Below are 18,509 nucleotides of genomic sequence, written 5' to 3'. Positions count from 1 at the left end.
AGTTCCTCTTTACTTTCTGCCATTAGAGTGGTATCATCTGCATAACTGAAGTTGGTGATATTTCTCCCAACAATCTTGATTTCAGCTTATGATTCATCCAGCCTGGCATTTCGCCTGATGTATACTGCATATAAGTTAAATAAGCAGGGTGACTATATTCAGCCTTGACATAATCCTTTCCCAATTTTGAACCAGTCAGTTGTTCCACATCTGGTTCTAACTGCTACTTCTTGACCCGCCCCCGCATACAGGTTTCTCAGGAGACAGGTAAGGTGGTCTGGTATTCCCATCTCTTGAAGAATTGTCCACAGTTTGTTGTGATCCACACAGTCAAAGGCTATTGTGGAATCAATGATGCAGATGTTTTTCTGGAATTCCCTTGTTTTCTCTATGATCCAACGAATGTTGGTAATTTGATCTCTTGTTCCTCTGCCTTTTCTAAACCCAGCTTGTACATCTGAAAGTTCTCAATTCACACACTGCTGAAGCCTAGCTTGAAGCAGTTTGAACATAACCTTACTAGCATGTGAAAGAAGTTCAATTATACAGTAGTTTCTACATTCTTTGGCACTGCCATTCTTTGGGATTGGAATGAAAACTGACCTCTTCCAGTCCTGGGTCCACTGCTGAATTTTCCAAACTTGCTGACATACTGAGTGCAGCACTTTAACAGAATCATCTTTTAAGAAATTAAATAGCTCAGCTGGAATTCTATCACCTCCAACTTTGTTTGTAGTAATGCTTCCTCAGGTCCACTTGACTTCACACTCCAGGATGTCTGGCTCTAGGTAAGTGACCACACCATTGTTGTTAGACTGGTCTTTAAGACTTTTGTAGTTCTGTGTATTCTTGCCATCTGTTCTCAATCTCTTCTGCTTCTCTTAGGTTAAATTTAGTCCTAAGTATTTCATTGGTTTTTGATGTTACTGTAAATAGGATTGTTGTTTTTTTTTTTTTTTTCAGATAATTTGTTAGTGTATAGAAATTCTACTGATCTCTATATGTTGGTTCTGTGTCATGCAACTCTACTAAATTAGTTGATTAGATCTAACAGGTTTTTGGTGCAGACTTTATAATTTTTAATATATAATATCATGTCTTCTGAAAACAGAGACAATTTTACTTCTTCCTTTCCAATTCTAATGCCTTTTACTTCTTTTTCTTGCCAACTGCTTCTATACTGTGTTGAATAGGAATGGTTGAGAGTGGGCACCATTGTCTTTTTCCCGATACAGGTATTAGAGGAAAAGCTTTCAACCTTTCACCACTGAGTATGATGTTGGCTGTGGGTCTGTCATTTGTAACTTTTACTATGTATGTTCCTTTTATTTCTAATTTGAGTTTTTAATCATGAATGGATGTTGAATTTTGCCAAATGCTTCTTCTACACCTATTAATTTGATTTTGAACCGTTCTTGCATCCCAGGGCTGAATCCTACTTGATCATGGTGTATGATCCTTTTAATGTGCTGAATTCATCTTGCTAATATTTTCTTTAGAATTTTTGCATCTCCAGTCATCAGAGATATTGGCCAGCAGTCCTTGCAGCATCCTTATATGGCTTTGGTATCAGGGAAATTCTGGCCTTGTGAGTTTGGGAGTGTTCCCTCCTCTTCAAATTTTGGAAGAGTTTGAGGATTGGCATTAATTCTTCTTTAAATGTTTGGTAAAATTCACCAGTGAAGACATCTGGTCCTGGACTTTTCTTTTTTGGGTGTTTCCCCCTCCCCCCCCCCCACCCCCGATTCAATCTCCTTACTCACTATTGGTCTGTTCGGGTTTTCTCTCTCTTCCTGATTCAGTTTTGGTAGGTTCCATATTTCTAGCACTTTATCCATGTCTTCTGGGTTGCACAGTTTTGTTGGCATATGGTTGTTCATAGTAGTTTCTTATGATCTTTTCTATTTCTGTGGTATCAGTTGCATTGTCTCCTCTTTCATTTATAATTTTATTGATTTGCCTCTTCTGTTTTTTTCTTGGTTAGTCTAGCTAATGGTTTGCCAACTGTTTACCTTTTCACGGGCTTCCCTTGTGGCTCAGCTGGTAAAGAATCCGCCTGCAATGGAGGAGACCTGGGTTTGATCCCTGGGTTGGGAAGATCCCCTGGAGAAGGGAAAGGCTACCCACTCCAGTATTCTGGCCTGGAGAATTCCACGGACTGTATAGTCCATAGGGTTGCAAAGAGTCGGACACGACTGAGTGACTTTCACTTCAATATCTTTTCATAAAATCAACTCTTAGTTTTGTTGGCCTTTTCTATTGTTTTCCTATCTCTACGTAAATTTACTTTTGCTCTAATTTCTATTATTATTTTCTTCCTTCTGCTACATTTGGGCTTTATTTAGTTTTTCAAGTTCTTCTAGATAATTAGATTTAAAAACATTTAAGATTCCTTATCATCCAATACATTTAACCCATTTTTGCATATCAGCATGGTTGATGTTTATTTCTATGTGAATTGTCTTATTCTAAGCTTTTGTTTGATAGCCATTTTCATGTTTTCTGTCTCTGCCTTAGGGGTTGTGCCTTGCTTTTGATTGATTTGAAAAGTGACCTTTAAATTCTAATACCCATTTTTGCATTCCAAAATATTTAAACAAGTATTATCTCAAAACTACAGCGAATGATTCCCTCCTTCCATGTTTTGTTTTTCTTATTCTTCCCATAGCCACTTCCTGTTAATGATAACATAATCTGGGATTACTGAACAAAATTTTTATGGAAAAAGGTATCTTTTTAAAATAAAGTAGGTTAAATCTTGAATTATTTTTAACATCTGCAGCGCTTTTGAGCCATATTTAAATAGTTACAGTTGCTCCTATATTTTATTTCTGTATTCACCATCAGGACTTCTACCATGCAGCTCTATTTCAAAAGTTTTTATTTTCAATTATCTTTTAGTTATTTCTATCAAATCAATTCTTCAGAGCTTTGGACTCTTCAAAGCCCATATATAAATGAGGATTATTCCTGTGGCTCATACATATGGCTGATATAAAATTAGTGAACACATATGTCCTTTTCCCCTCAGCATATTATATATACTATCCAGTGTATCACATTACTGGGTGATACACACTAAGATGATTTTGTGCCTTTGTAAGTAATCTTTTCTTCCTCTCCTTGAAAATCTGTGTTCTCTATCTTTAAAATTCAAAATGTCATCCGAGTATTGAACAATTTTTGTTATTTTTGTTTTGACCACAGCAGGATCTTTTTATCTGAAGATCAACATTTTCCTTTAGCTCAAGAAAAATTCATTCTATAAATAATGCTTGTCTTCTATTTGTCCTGGAACTTTCATCTAGACATGCCAATAATCCACATATTGGATGCCCAACCTCTGTTCTTTTTTAATTTGGCTGAGCTGGGTCTTAGTTGCAGAACACAGGATCTTCAGTCTTCACTGTGGCATGAGGGATCTCCAGTTGCAGCATGCAGGATCTAGTTCCCTGACCTGGGGTTAAACCTGGTTCCCTGCTCTGGAAGCTTGAAATCTTAGTCACCTGACCATCAGGGAAGTCCCCCAACCTCTGTTCTTAATATCTGTTTTTCTGAAGCTTTAGTAACAAGGAGACCCAAGAACAAAAACAGTTCAGAGATCCAGGTTTGTCTCAAGGCAACAGTATGTACTAAGTTTCTGAGGTGGAAAGAACTCTGAGCAGTCAAGAAGAGAAAGAAGATCCTCTGAGGGGAGTGCAGAGGGAGAGGCATGCTTGATGACATCAGAGAAAAAGGTGGGGCCTTGTAGACCACAAATTCAGTGTTTAAGTGTGAAGAAAAGCCATTGAAGGACTTTAATGAGGGCAGTGACATCATGTCAATGTCAAGTTCATTTTTCCAAGAGGAATGCATTGAGGGGAAGAACGAAAATGGAGACTGGCTCTGAAGCTCTTACAGTTGTTCTCTATCTTTAAAATTCAAAATTAAAGTAAGAGTCAACTGTGGCTCAAACCAACGTGATAGCAGTGCAGAGGTGGGAAGATGGGAATTCCAAGATAATTGTGTATAACAGATCAGTAGGACTTGATAGTCACCTGGATATAGGAATGAAGGAAAAGGTGGAATCACAAATGACTAAGATTTTTGCTTCAGTGATTGTTAGACCCCAGGGAAGGCTATGCCAAGGGAACCTGCTTAGGAGGGAGAAGTATAGATCAGGGAACAAGCTAAACTGTTTTAACAAAGAGATCCTAAAATACAGTGGCTTATATGAAAAGAAGTGTATTTTTCTTCACATAACAAGCAAGAGGTGAGCAATCCAAGTAGCAGGCAGTTATGCTTTCACATCTGGCCTCTGTCTCTGGGTCCAGAGTAGCTGCTCCAGTTGCCACCATTTCCAGCCAGTGAGAAGGGAAAAGAGAAAGTGGAAGGCAAGCAGTTTCCTTTAAGGATGTGACCTACATATGCCCATGTATGTGGGCTCCTCTGACAAATTATCCTCCAGGAGATAAGTCCCCTTACATTCAAGTCCTTTATTTTCTCCCACATTATAGGGCACTCTTGTTTTATGTTGACAAAGACCTGTGAGGATAAGGACATGTTAGCCTGAAATACTGACACCCGCCCAATTTTAGATTCTTACAGAAGTCGTTCAAAAGCTGGCCTTGCTGCTTCCAGGAAATGAGTAAAGCATTGTTCCATCCAATTCTTGGCCGTGTTGTGGTTTCCCTGCTGACTGTAATACCAGATCAGGCCTCTACTGACAGGCAACAGATACCACCTGCTAGAAAAAGAATCAGGTTCTACTCTTGGCTGTGACACTGACTAGCTGTGTGAATTTGTTTCTCGGTTTTCTCATCGGCAAAATCCCGGTGTTGACTGAGGTCTCTCTCAGCTGTAACATTCTGTTTTCAATGAGAATGAAAGAATAGGATGCCCGAGGCTAAACATCGGTAAGAACTGCTATAGATTTAGAAGCCAGATGGAATGCGAACACTATCTATTGCTCTCAAAATTTACATGTTGGAATCATTTACTGAAGACAATAGATTTTACTCTAGATCAGAGTTTCTCAACCATGACCAGATAATTCTTCACGGTGGGTGGCTGTCCTGTGCATTCCAGGATATTAAACTGTATCCCTGGCATCTCTCCACTAGATGGCAGTAGCATCTCACTCTCAGCTGTGACAACCCAACACGTCCCAGACACTGCCAGAGGCCCCTAAAGGGCAACAGTGCCTGGGGCTGAGAACCACTCATCTAGACGTTTTCCTCTGTGTGTGTGTGTTAGCCGCCCAGTCGTGTGCAACTCTTTGTGACCCCACGAACTGGAGCCCCCCAGGCTTCTCTGTCCGTGGAATTCTCCAGGCAAGAATACTGGAGTGGATTGCCATTCCCTTCTCTAGAGGAACTTCCCAACCCAGGGATTGAATCCTGGTCTCCTGCATCGCAGGCAGATTCTTTACCATTTGAGCTACAGGGAAGTCTTCATTTATCAATACTTTTTATGAAAAGTGAAATTAAATGTATTGATACAATGCGTAATATAGTCAAAGATCTGAAATAGAACTGGTTTCTTCTTAACCACTTCCCATCTGTAATCAATAAAGATTATTATTCCTCTTAAGAGGAAGTAAAAAAAATTACCCATATTAAAAACACTGATAATAAATAACCATTAATAAGCATGATTAATGATGAATAGTTCTACATTTCTCTAATAACCTCTTTGTATTCTGTCAAGTAGCACTCCAAAATAAAAATTATGACTTCTGTTATGGCTTCATATTTCTTTACAACAATCACTAAAGTAATTTCCAATCTGGTAAACTAATAACTTACGCCGTTTAGTTTTAATGGAATTACATCTTAATCATCAAGCTAAAGTCATAAGAAAATAATGACACTGTCACTTGAAGGTCATCTCAGTCTTCCGATCACCATGTGTCTAATCAGACACCCTTAAATTAGTTCCAGCAGAAAGTCTAAGGAATTAATGGATCAAACTCCTAGCATATAACAGAGTGAAGAGAGTGAAGTCGCTCAGTCGTGTCCAACTCTTTTCGACCCCGTGGACTGTAGCCTACCAGGCTTCTCCGTCCGTGGGATTCTCCAGGCAAGAATACTGGAGTGGGTTACCGTTTCCTTCTCCAGGGGATCTTCCTGATCCAGGGAACGAACCCAGGTCTCCTGCATTGTAGGCAGACGCTTTAACCTCTGATCCACCAGGGAAGCGGTAAAGTAGTATGCTAGCATATAGAGTAGTATGCTAATATAGTTAAAAGACAATGCAGCAGAATGTCTGATTTAAACTTTTGATAACAGAACAACACAGGAGTGGAAATCTCTGTGAAATCTTTTGTCTCTTTTTGGTAACAAAACATTAATACCTTATACTAGTGTGATACTATAAGGTTTAAAGAATAAAATAACAGAGCTACACAATACACTTGAGATAGGAGAGACTGTCCTAGAACTTACAGGAATAAAGTTCCTTAAGTTCCAGGCACCTCTAGTCAACCCTCATTTTTCACTAGAACAACTACAAGTGGGCCAGGTATAAGGAAGCTGTTCCCTACAGACGGCTCTTACCCACTACACAGCTCTTAGGATACACGTGCTTATACTTTGGCAGAACTGTCACATGGATGCTATAATCTGTATAATCTCCATAATTGTGGGAATTATACAACACTATTCGGTGAAATTTCTTGCCTTCGTTCATGATTTCTTCAGTCTTTTTTTCAGTGGACATACAGTTTTCTAAAAAGTTTGAATCTTCTAAGTACATCTCATCTCCTGAAAAATAATAGTTTAACTTTAGTGTTATTTTATAAAACCTTCAATATATTAGTATTTATTTTTATTCATGTGTTTGGAACTGATACAGCTGTTAAATAATCAGAACTTTTTGAGTTTACCTCAATATATTTCTTATGTTTTTAATATCCCACCTAACCTCACCTGTTCCCCATTTTCTAGCCAAGAATTTTCTTTGGGCACATAAATATTTATAACTGGTACTTTTTAATCCTGAACTATAATTTTTTATACTAATTCAAGACTCTCTTTATTTCATTCAATATAACATTCATCTCGATATCCATATAATTTTGGTGTTTCAATGTGGGCTGCTCCAATCATTTTAAGGTTAGAGAAATCATCATTTACACATCAAAACTGCTAAGCTGTCCCACTGCAGGATGAGTAACAAATATTATCATGATTCTGAGAAGTGAGACAAGCAGCCGTAAGTAAGAGAGGTCAGAAAACTCCACTGTAAGCTGCTAAAAAACTTCTGTACTAACCCAACAATAACTGACCACCAACAAAACTCTCTTTCAATCAAATAAGTATAATTTACAAGTTTTCATAATTCAAAATTAAAAGGTAAAGTGAGATAATATTCAAGAGAACTCTTGCCAATGTCTAGGAAATATATTTACTTAAGTGTATATGAAGTAATATATCCAGAATTTCTGATTATAATAAAAACTATGAATATCTTATAGAACTTGAGCTTATCTAATTAGTTCCACTGTAGCATATAAAACATAGATTGTAATTCATGTGTCTGTGTGGGAGAACATTGCCATACAGCCCAGAGCATTAAATGGGAATATCAACAAGAGCACTGGTAAACACAGATTTACCTGGTAAAAGATGGATCATCCCATCAGCAGTTAACAATATGATCGGCATCCATCTTTCCGTTCCTTCTGATTCACGATCCAAAGAAAATTTGTGCAAGTCAGAGAGAGAGGCAAAGTTTCCTAGTCTACGTATTTCGTAGAACTGTGGGGGTGCAAGCAAAATTTCCTTTGATATGAGCCTTTCAATTGCCTCTGATGGAGACGACCACTGTGGAAGACAAAGGTAGAGTTTCCTAAGGTTTACCCATAGACAATCCAAGATTTGAGATCCTTGGATCAGTACTTAAGATCTATCTGAAAAAAATGTATAAATTAATTCATTAATGTATCTTGCTAGATTCCTCTGAGACAACAAGGAAAGATTCAGTGAAGAAAGCTGGGTTGATCCCCTTCAGAGGTTGATTATTAGGACATGGATCCTGAGAACTAGTAAATAAGCCAGGATAGATCACAACGGGTTGAACTGGGAGAGTTGTTCAGCATAAAAGACAGGAGATGCTAAGAAGGCAAGGAGGTTCTGATCACTTTCAAAGGAAGACTAAAGTATAAATTCATGGCAGCAGATTGAGAACTTAGTGCCCGTTCATTCCTCCCATAAATGGGAGGGACTCCCAAGGGTCTCTCGTTCCCGCCTACCTTGGTTAGGCAATAAGGACATGCTGGTGGACAAGACAAAGCTCTCTCAGGCCTAGTAGGACCTTCAGCAAACAAAATGTAGCATGGTACACGCAGTGTGTTACAATGACGGTAAAGAGCCAGGAGCAAGAGAAGCTTTCAGAAAGGTCAAGAGGCGTGACTCAGTCTATTGTCCCAGGAGTGAAGTAACTGCATTATATCAACCAGTCAGCGCTTAACCTAAGTGACCTCACTGCTGTGCCCTCCTTCCCAAGTCTTCCTTCCGTCCACATTCAGATAAAAAGAGCTGATTCAATTAATATGAAATAACTCCAAAAGGTCTTTCTTTCTTTAACTGCTTTACTGCTAAATATCCACATACACTGGGGAAATTGACCCTCACATCCAAAACCAGGGAGTTGAAATTGACTGCCTAGAATAATTATAGGCCAACAATTTACAAGCTCGTATGAGAAACCTGAGCAAAGGAAGTCAGATAAGACTAAGTGACTCGACAATAATGACAATAAAAAACTACAAGACCTCAGCAAAAAAATGTGACCCATAACCAGAAGAAAAATCAGGCAATAGAAACAGACCCAGAAATTATAGAGATGATGGAATTGGCAGAAAAGGACATTAAAAATCACTGTTACAAGTATGTTCCATTGGCTCAAAGATGTAAAGGAAAATATGAACATGAGAGAAATAGGAAATGTTTTTTAAAAAAATAAATGGAACTTCTAGAGATGAAAATTACACTGGATGATATTTACAGCAATTTTGATACTACATATAAACAGAGAAACTTTGAAAATACAGCAATAAATCTATTCAGAATAAAGCACAGAGGAAAAAAGTTAAAAAAAAAATGAACAAGGCATCAGGGACCCACAAAAAATTATCAGGTGGTCTAACATACATGTAATTGGAGTCCCAGAAAATAGGGGGAGGTGAAAAATATTTGAAGAAACAAATAATTATTAACAAAACAAGAAGAAAACTATGCACATCAAAGTCAAATTACTGCTGCTGCTGCTAAGTCACTTCAGTCATGTCCAACTCTGTGCGACCCCATAGACGGCAGCCCACCAGGCTCCCCCGTCCCTGGGACTCTCCAGGCAAGAACACTGGAGTGGGTTGCCATTTCCTTCTCCAATGCATGAAAGTGAAAAGTGGAAGTGAAGTCGCTCAGTCGTGTCTGACTCTTAGTGGACCCCATGGACTGCAGCCCACCAGGCTCCTCCATCCATGGGACCCTCCAGGCAAGAGTACTGGAGTGGAGTGCCATTACTGAATACCAGTAATTAAAGAGAAAATACTTAAGTAGGCATACATATCAAAACCAAAAATACAAACACATTATGTACAGAGGAACAGAGTTAAAATCAAACTTTTCTAAAAGATGATGAACATGCACTAAATTTACTGTGGTAATTATGTTATGGTGTATGTAGGTCAAACCATCATGCTGTCACCTTAAACTTACACAATGTGCTGTGCTAAGTCGCTTCACTCATGTCCAGCTCTTTGCAACCCTATGGACTGTAGCCTGCCAGGCTCCTCTATCCATGGGGATTCTCCAGGCAAGAATACTGGAGTGGGTTGTCATGCCCTCCTCCAGGGGATCTTCCCGACACAAGGATCGAATCTTTGTCCCTTATGTCTCCCGCATTGGCAGGCGGGTCCTTTACCGCTAGTGCCACCAGCTGTGTGTCAATTATATCTCAATAAAACTGGAGGAGAAAAAGCAGATTTCTCACCAGAAGATCATGCAAACTGGAAACTAATGAAGTAACATCTTTAAGTACTGGAAGAAAAACGAAACAAAAACTCATACTGTCAACCTATACAGAATTCTACACCCACATGAAATAGCTTTCAAAAAATAAAGGCAAAATATTTTCAGACAAACAAAATTTAGAAGATTCACTGTCAGAAGAACTGAAATTCAGGACATATTAGAGGAAGTTCTTTAGGCAGAAAGATACCAGATGTAGATTTAAATCTATACAAACGAATGAAGAGTGCAAAGATCACATATATAGGTAAACATAAAAAACATTTCCCCTCATTCGCAGTGTACAACAGAGTAACTGCTTAAAGCAAAAATATTCACTGTATTGTAGAGTTTATAGTAGAAATAAAAGTCAAATGTATGACTACAAAAGCATACATGACAGGAGGGGCGAAATGGAAATTTATTATTTTATGGGTCTAATACTACACATGAAGTGAGAGATGTACTGCAAATCCTAAAGCAATTACAAAGAAGTACAGGTAATTAGGCAATAATGGAGATAAAAAGAGTCCAACAAATACTCAAATAATCCAAAAGAAGTCAAGAAAAGAAGAAAAACAGTGCAAAGAATAGAAGGGACAGATTAAAAAAACTAACAGCAAGATAGTAGATTTGAGAATAACACTGAATGTAAATGATCAAAACATTCCAATTGAAATGCAGAAACTATCATAAAGGATAAAAAGTAAGACTATATGCTGCCTACAATAAACATACTTTAAATATAAAGACACAGGTTCAAAGTAAAAAATGGAGGAGGATATGCTATGCTATTGCTAATTAAATGGAAGACTGAGCAGCTATATCACTATCTGATAATAAACTTCAGATTTCAGAATAAGGAACATTATCAGGGATAAAGAAGGCTAGTTCTCACAATCAAAGACTAGTTCATCACAATCAAAGACTAGTTCCAAGCTTGAACAGTCTTACGCAACGCCTTGCAAAGGAGCTTCCAAATACCCGAAGGAAAACCTGGCAGAACTGAGAAGAGAACAAGACAAACCCGCAAACTGTTCGTCAACGATTTCAACAACCTTTTCTCAGAAATTGATGGAACAGGTAGGTAAACGATACAGAAGACCTAAAAAGACACCATCAACTAACTTAATCTAATTGACATTTTAAAAAACACTCCATCAAATACAGCAGAAAACACATTCTTGTTCAGGTGCAGAGGAATCATTCACCAAGGTAGGCCATATCGGTAGCCGAAAGTGAAAGTGAAAGTCGCTCAGTCAAGTCCGACTCTGCGACTCCAGGGACTATACACTCCACGGAATGCTCCAGGCCAGAATACTGGAGTGGGTAGCCTTTCCCCAACAAGTCTCAAATGAAAACGTTTCAAATAAATTTTAAAAGACTGAACTACGAGGAAACAAACGGCTGCGGGGACGAAATAAGTGAAAGCGTGGCAACTGCTCAGGAAGGACCACTAGCAGAACTCCTGGGATCTCCGCCGGCCACCCGCTGGAGAAACCGCGTGGGGAGACATCTTCGAGGCCCTGGGACTGTGAAGCGGGAAAAAGCAGAAAACAGTTCACCAATGTCACAGCTTTGGCCTGCTGGGCCGGGGTCCGGACCGCGTGGGTCCCAGGCCCGCTCAGTAGCTAACTGGCTATTACGGCCCTGAGGCGGCCTACTGGAAGGTCCGGGGGGAGCTGGGCCGCCTGCCGGGGTCCTCATTCTCTAGCTCCTGTGGATCCCCACTCCGGGCCGGGAGGACGCCCTACCTGGCAGTCCACCACCTCCACTAAGTCGGGGAAGACCGGCGGCGGCTCTTTCAGGCAGCACAGGAAGAAGGTGGTCTCGAAACGGCGGCCGCCGGGGCGTGAGAAGGGCGTGATCCAGCCGCTCCAGTCGTGCAGCGCCCAGATGTCGGGAGTGCAGTCGAGCTGCGCGCACAGGCTCAGGAAGTGCCGCGGGTCCCGGCGGACGCGGGCGCGCCAATCGGCCAAGGCGGGCGGCGGCGCGAGGGCGCAGCCCGGCGCCTGATCAGGGGGCCGGGGGGCCCTGGGCCGCAGCAGCAGCACGCCCGCCTCCTCGAAAGCCTCGCGGATGGCGCAGATGCGGAAGGCGATGTCATCCGGCAGCGCCGCCGCGTCCTCGTCCACGGCTCCCGGCCGGACGTTGGGCAGCACCGGGAAGGCGGCGCGCTGGGGCGGCGCGCGACCCAGGCCGAAGCGTGGGGGCCCGTGGTGCGGCGCGAAGAGGCGCAGCCAATCGGTCGAGCGGTCTGCCGCCTCCAGCACCCCGCCCGGGAAGACCTGCGCCCCGGGCAAGAAGCCTTGGCTCGCGGAGCGCTGCAGCAGCAGCACCCGAAATCCCTCGGCGGGTGGCTGGGGCCTCGATGCGGCGGCGGGGACCGGGCGCGTCCAGCCCGCCGCCAGCACTAAGGTGGCTGCCCGCCTCCAGCTGCTTGGGCCCGCTCGCACCGGGACACTCATGACGGGCAGCGGAGCGCGGCTACCGGGCTCGGGGTTCTGGTGCCACTGGAGCTCTCCCCGGAAGCTTGCTAAGTGAACTCCCGCCTCTCCCAGCGAGGCGCGCACGGGGCAATCGGTGAACCCGGGCTGTTTGGCCGAGCTGGCGCCTGCCTGTAAGGGTGTGGTGCCCACGCAGAGAAGCTCCGCCTCGAATGCCCGTGTTCCCAGCCAGGTCACTCGCGGGACAAAGGCTGTCACAGCCACGTGCTAGGAGGGCCTCATCTTCCTCACCCAGGCAGGACACAAGACTACAGCTGGAATGCTTAGGATCGCACAATGACTGTCGAGGTAAAAGTGCGATGCAAACCTAGGCCTGGCGACACATACCTGACCAAACAAAACCTTAGAACTAGGACTTGCTCGATTAAACCAGGAATCGACAAGAGGATATGTTTCCTCTGGCGGTGGGGTGGGAGGCGGTGAAGGGGAATCCAGGGGGTAGGTGTCGGAGCTTTGCAAACTGACATGAACCGCAGCAATGAGAAACTGACGGATGAACCAGATACCAAAATACAAATTTCACACTGCACAGTCTGAGTGTGAAAAGTGCTCCTTGAATCCCAGGACAATCTCCTGCCTTGTGATCTGGGACACCTTTTATTGACAAGGGCACCTGGGACCCTTAAGCATTTTAGGCCATTTGATAATTTACTCTTTCATGAAAAGTGAAAGTGTTAGTCACTCAATTTCTTTGTGACCCCATGGACTATAGCTCTTTTGTCCATGGAATTTTCCAGGCAAGAATACTGGAGTGGGTTGACGTTTGCCTCTCCAGGGGATCTTCCCCACCCAAGTATGGAACCCAGGTCTCCCCAAATGCAGGCAGTTTCTTTACCACTGAGCCACTGGGGAACGGTTTCTCCTACAATTGCTATTATAGGTGATCACACATTTGTTATGTTTTTGGATGAGTATATAGACCATGGGCTTCCCAGGTGGCACTAGTGGTAAAGAACCTGCCTGCCAGTGCAGAAGGCATAAGAGACATGGGTTTGATCCCGAGTCAGAAAGATCCCCTGGAAGAGGGCATGGCAACCCACTCCAGTATTCTTGCCTGGAGAATCCCATGGACAGAGGATCCTGACAGGCTAGTCCATAGGGTTGTATGGTGTCATACACAGTTGAAATGACTTAGCACAGAACACTTACAGACCATACTCTTTGAGCCTCATTTTCAAACTATCATTCTAATGTGGGATGTTTCCTAGGAGAGAATCCAGAGATGGCACCAGATGTATTTAGGTTGACTTTTTTGTTAACATCATTTTCTAAAGATGCTGCTTCTGCTACTAAGTCGCTTCAATCGTGTCTGACTCTGTGCAACCCCATAGACAGTAGCCCACCAGGCTCCCCCATCCCTGGGATTCTCCAGACAAGAACTCTGAAGTGGGTTGCCATGTCCTTCTCCAATGCATGAAAGTGAAAAGTGAAAGTGAAGTCGCTCAATTGTGTCCAACTCAGTGACCCCATGGACTGCAGCCCACCAGGCTCCTCCATCCATGGGATTTTCCAGGCAAAAGTACTGGAGTAGGGTGCCATTGCCTTCTCTGTCTAAAGATGCAAATACATGTGTACTGACCACATCCCAGAAACAGAACCACATGTTTAGAAAAGCACACAGAGGCAAGGGAGTGCACATATACTGGCAGATTGGGGTTTGGGGAGGTGGAGTCTGCCAAATTTCATCCATCTCAAGTCTCTTCATAATCCACAGTTGGGGACCTTTCCCTTATCTGCTTTCCCACTACATTTGGCTGTCTGCTCTGAGATAATCATTTCACAATCTATTGTAGAGATCAGGGTGGTACCCCGGAGTCTATGTTTTTACCAATCCCCAACCATCGAAGTCATTTCAGTGCTTTGAGCCATAGGAAGCCGTAAACGGTGATGACATGATTAAGTTTGTATCTTCAAAGGTCACGCTGACAACAGCATGATGACTCCGTTGGATGGGGCTGTTCTGGAACCCCATGGAATGTGCTGGGGAAGCAATAATGAGGGTCTGAACTAGAAGAGTGGCTGTGAAGAGGGGGAGAGGTCGGGAGAGGGAATGATTTATTAGAGAGTATTTAGGAGGTGGAACTGTTGAATATGCAGAGCAAGGGAGAGGAAGGAATTAGAGTTTTATCTTGGGAGATTGGAAACTCAGTAGCTTCAAACAGTAAGCATTTACTATCTCACAGTTCCTATGGACCAAGAGCATCTTAGCTGGGTGATTCCGTCTCAGTATCTCCCATGAGACTGTGGTCAGCATGTCAACCAGGATTTGATTAGGGGCTGGGGGATCCATTTCTACAATGGCTCGCTCATATGACTGTTGTCTAGAGGCCTCAGTTCCTCACCACATTGGCCTCTCCACAGGGCTTCCTGGATGCCTTCAAGACTTACTTGGTAATCAATGATTCAGAAGAGAGGAGGGAAGAAGTCATGATGCCTTTCCTGACAGCCACAGAAGTCACACTCCACCACTTCCACAGTGTCCTATTGTGACACTGGTCAGCTCTATTCTGTATGGGAGGGGACCACATGTAAACACCAGGAGGTAGGGATCATTGGTGGTCATCTTGGAGGCTAGCTACAACAGTGGATAAAAAAATATCTAAGCATTAGGAGAAAAAGGTAAATTCCTCTATAGCCTTTGACTCAAAATCTAGAAGCATAAGGGAAAAGATTGATCAGTTTGACACACCATGCATATTTATAACTTTATTGTGACAACAGATACCATAAGTAAGTCCAAGATGTAATAAACTGAGAAAATTAACTCTATTGCGTTTCACAAAGGATTGAGAGAAAAAATGGAGAAGAAAAAAAACCTCAAGGGACTTCCCTACTGCTCCAGTGGTTGAGACCACCGAGTGGTCCGCCTTCCAAGGCAATGGACTCACATTCAGTCCCTGGTCCAGGAAACTAACACCCTACATACCATGGAGCGACTAAGCCCTCGTGCTATACCTAGAGAGAAGCCTGTGTGCCGCACCTAAGACCCAAAGCCACCAAATAAGTAAATACTAAGAAAGAAAGAAAAAACCTCCAGTTGTGCAATGGGCAAGAGATATAGAAAGACAGTTCACTGTGATCTGTATATTTAAGGTCACACATGCAGCAAGTGTTGGAATGTCTCCAGGCCTATCAGCATGTCCTCCAGGTGCCCTGCCCGGCACTGTTCTGCCAGGAGCGTAGTGTTTTACCCCAGGCCTGACAGTAAGTATACACAGCCATCCCCTATTAGAGTTGGCAGTTCCCATGTGCCACGTGATCACAAGAAATGAGTCACTTTGTTTATGACAATAGTTGCTTATTTTAGAGAGGGACACTTGACTCTCGGTTCTTATGTTTCACTTGTCTGATCCTCCCCAGCTATCTTTATGATAATAAATGTCCTCATTTGATTTATCATGACAGGCATGATCCTGAAAGAAAAAAAAAAAAGACTTCCCAAACATGTCATGCTGTTTGTTACCCATAGCTACCTACCTCAGTGAGCCTAAATTCACTTCTGTTGTTTGTTATTTATCAGGTTTTTCCACGGGAAAAGAAAGGAAGAGCCTATGCGTGGCTAGCCATGGAGAGATGACTTCAGCTTGGAGAATCAACAGGGGCCAGGAGAGTGTGTTCAGCCTGCCCGGAAATGAAGATATCATTGTGGTTAAATGAGATTCACCTGTGAATGACTGGCACCAAGAATCACCACATAAAAATGATTTCTCAGAATGCTTTTTGAGAAGAGTTTTCAAAAGGTTCATGTTTTCTCAAAAATGCATCGATTCCATTTAGGTGACAGTCTGGAAAAGGCAACACTGCAGGGACAGAAATCAGATCAGTGGTTGCCAGATTTGAGGGTGAGAGGAAAGGAATGCCTACAGAGGACAGGAGGGAACTTTAGGGTGGTAATGAAAACATCCTATATCTTGGTTGCGGTGGTGATTACCTGGTTGTATATATTTGTCAGAACTCAAAAAACTGCACACCTCAGAAGGGTGAGTGTTACTCTATTAAAATTATACCTTAATAAATTGCACTTTAAAAATGTACAGATTCCAACTTCTAGATAACCTAAATTTCCTTCTATAAACTTGACCATTTTATTACATACCTTCTCTAACTTGACACGTTTATCAAGTTTTAATTTTCAGATTGGTGTAGCAGATTTCACCTAAATTATAGGAAGTTAGTATTTTCATATGTATTGATTCTTCTGCCCAGTCATTCCATTTTCAGTTCAGTTCAGTCACTCAGTCGTGTCCGACTCTTTGCGACCCCATGAATCGCAGCACGCCAGGCCTCCCTGTCCATCACCAACTCCCGGAGTTCACTCAGACTCACATCCATCGAGTCAGTGATGCCATCCAGCCATCTCATCCTCTGTCGTCCCCTTCTCCTCCTGCCCCCAATCCCTCCCAGCATCAGAGTCTTTTCCAATGAATCAATTCTTCACATGAGGTGGCCAAAGTACTGGAGTTTCAGCTTTAGCATCATTCCTTCCAAAGAAAGCCCAGGGCTGATCTCCTTCAGAATGGACTGGTTGGATCTCCTTGCAGTCCAAGGGACTCTCAAGAGTCTTCTCCAACACCACAGTTCAAAAGCATCAATTCTTCAGTGCTCAGCTTTCTTCACAGTCCAACTCTCACATCCATACATGACCGCTGGAAAAACCATAGCCTTGACTAGACAGACCTTTGTTGGCAAAGTTATGTCTCTGCTTTTCAATATGCTATCTGGGTTGGTCATAACTTTCCTTCCAAGGAGTAAGCGTCTTTTAATTTCACGGCTGCAATCACCATCTGCAGTGATTTTGGAGCCCAAAAAAATAAAGTCTGACACTGTTTCCACTGTTTCCCCATCTATTTCCCATGAAGTGATGGGACCGGATGCCATGATCTTCGTTTTCTGAATGTTGAGTTTTAAGCCAACTTTTTCACTCTCCTCTTTCACCTTCATCAAGAGGCTTTTTAGTTCCTCTTCACTTTCTGCCAATTCCATTTTAGGCAGCCAATATTTATTGAGCCTTGTGCCAGAAAAAAATCTTACCTCAATATGACTATGGGCCTTCCCTGGTCTAGTGGTTAAGAATCTGCCTGCCAGTGCAGGGAACGCTGGTTTGATCCTTGGTCCAGGAAGACCCCACATGCCTCGGAGCAACTAAGGCCTTGTGCCACCACTGCTGAGCCTGAGTGCTGCAAATACTGAAGCCCATGCACCTAGAGCCTGTGCTCCACAACAAGAGAAGTCACTGCAATGAGAAGCCCACGCCCTGAAGAAGTGGAGCCCCTGCTCGGGGGCAACTAGAGAAAGCTCGTGCAGCAACGAAGACCTAGCACAGTCAGTACCCCCCAGCACAGTCAATACCCCCCAGCACAGTCAGTACCCCCTAGCACAGTCAATACCCCATGAAGTCTTCGTCATCATCATCATCGAACTTAGTCGCCTCCGATTCTTTTGCGACCCCATGCACTATAGCCCACCAGGCTCCTCTGTTCATGGGATTTTTCCAGCAATAATACTGGAGTAGGTTGTCATTTCCTCCTCCAGGGGAATCTTCCCTACCCAGGGACTGAGCCTGTATCTCCTGCATTGGCAGATGGATTCACCAGAGTCACCTGGGAACCCCACCCCATGAAGTATATCCTATTATTACTCCTGTTGTAAGGATATGGAAATTGAGGTCAGGGAGATTAATGAACACCTTCAATAAGAATGGATCGGAATTCAGGGCTACCCCAGATTCTGTAGTCAGTGTTCCTAACCTTGATGCTATTGTCTTGATAATACATTTTCTGTGTGCACCCACGGCTGACTCATGTATGGCAAAAACCACCACAATATTGTAAAGTAATTATCCTCCAATTAAAATTAATTAAGAAAAAACATGCTTCTGATTCCCTGTGGGTAAGATTCTAAAAGTTCTGCTTTGCCTGTTTGTGGTTCCTGGTGGGGTAGGGGTGTGTGTTCTGAAATCATTTCTCATTAAAATTGAGACCCTAACTGTTAAAATTTATATTTTAATAAC

The 18,509-nt window shown here is 42.7% G+C and overlaps 1 protein-coding gene across 2 annotated transcripts; it reads right to left on the bottom strand.

Annotated features, from left to right (window-relative positions):
* Positions 1-2,310: 2,310 nt before the first annotated feature.
* NUDT19 (nudix hydrolase 19) lies at positions 2,311-13,022 on the bottom strand. Of its 2 annotated transcripts, XM_086351728.1 has the most exons (4): positions 11,747-13,022; positions 7,598-7,805; positions 6,660-6,743; positions 2,311-4,524 (listed from the first exon to the last, which is right to left on the bottom strand). In XM_086351728.1, exons 1-4 carry the CDS (start codon positions 12,458-12,460, stop codon positions 4,388-4,390), a joined length of 1,143 nt encoding a protein of 380 aa, XP_086207854.1. In that variant the 5' UTR covers positions 12,461-13,022; the 3' UTR covers positions 2,311-4,387. The 2 variants fall into 2 exon arrangements, with proteins under 2 accessions (XP_086207854.1, XP_086207853.1); XM_086351727.1 differs by having other exon boundaries at positions 4,456-6,743.
* Positions 13,023-18,509: the final 5,487 nt, after the last annotated feature.

Source organism: Bos grunniens, chromosome 18, assembly GCF_055505025.1.
Source record: "Bos grunniens cultivar Pamir isolate PY7600 chromosome 18, Bosgru_T2T1.0, whole genome shotgun sequence".
Classification (NCBI taxonomy): Eukaryota; Metazoa; Chordata; class Mammalia; order Artiodactyla; family Bovidae; genus Bos; species Bos grunniens.
This window is presented reverse-complemented; position numbering and strand designations above follow the sequence as displayed.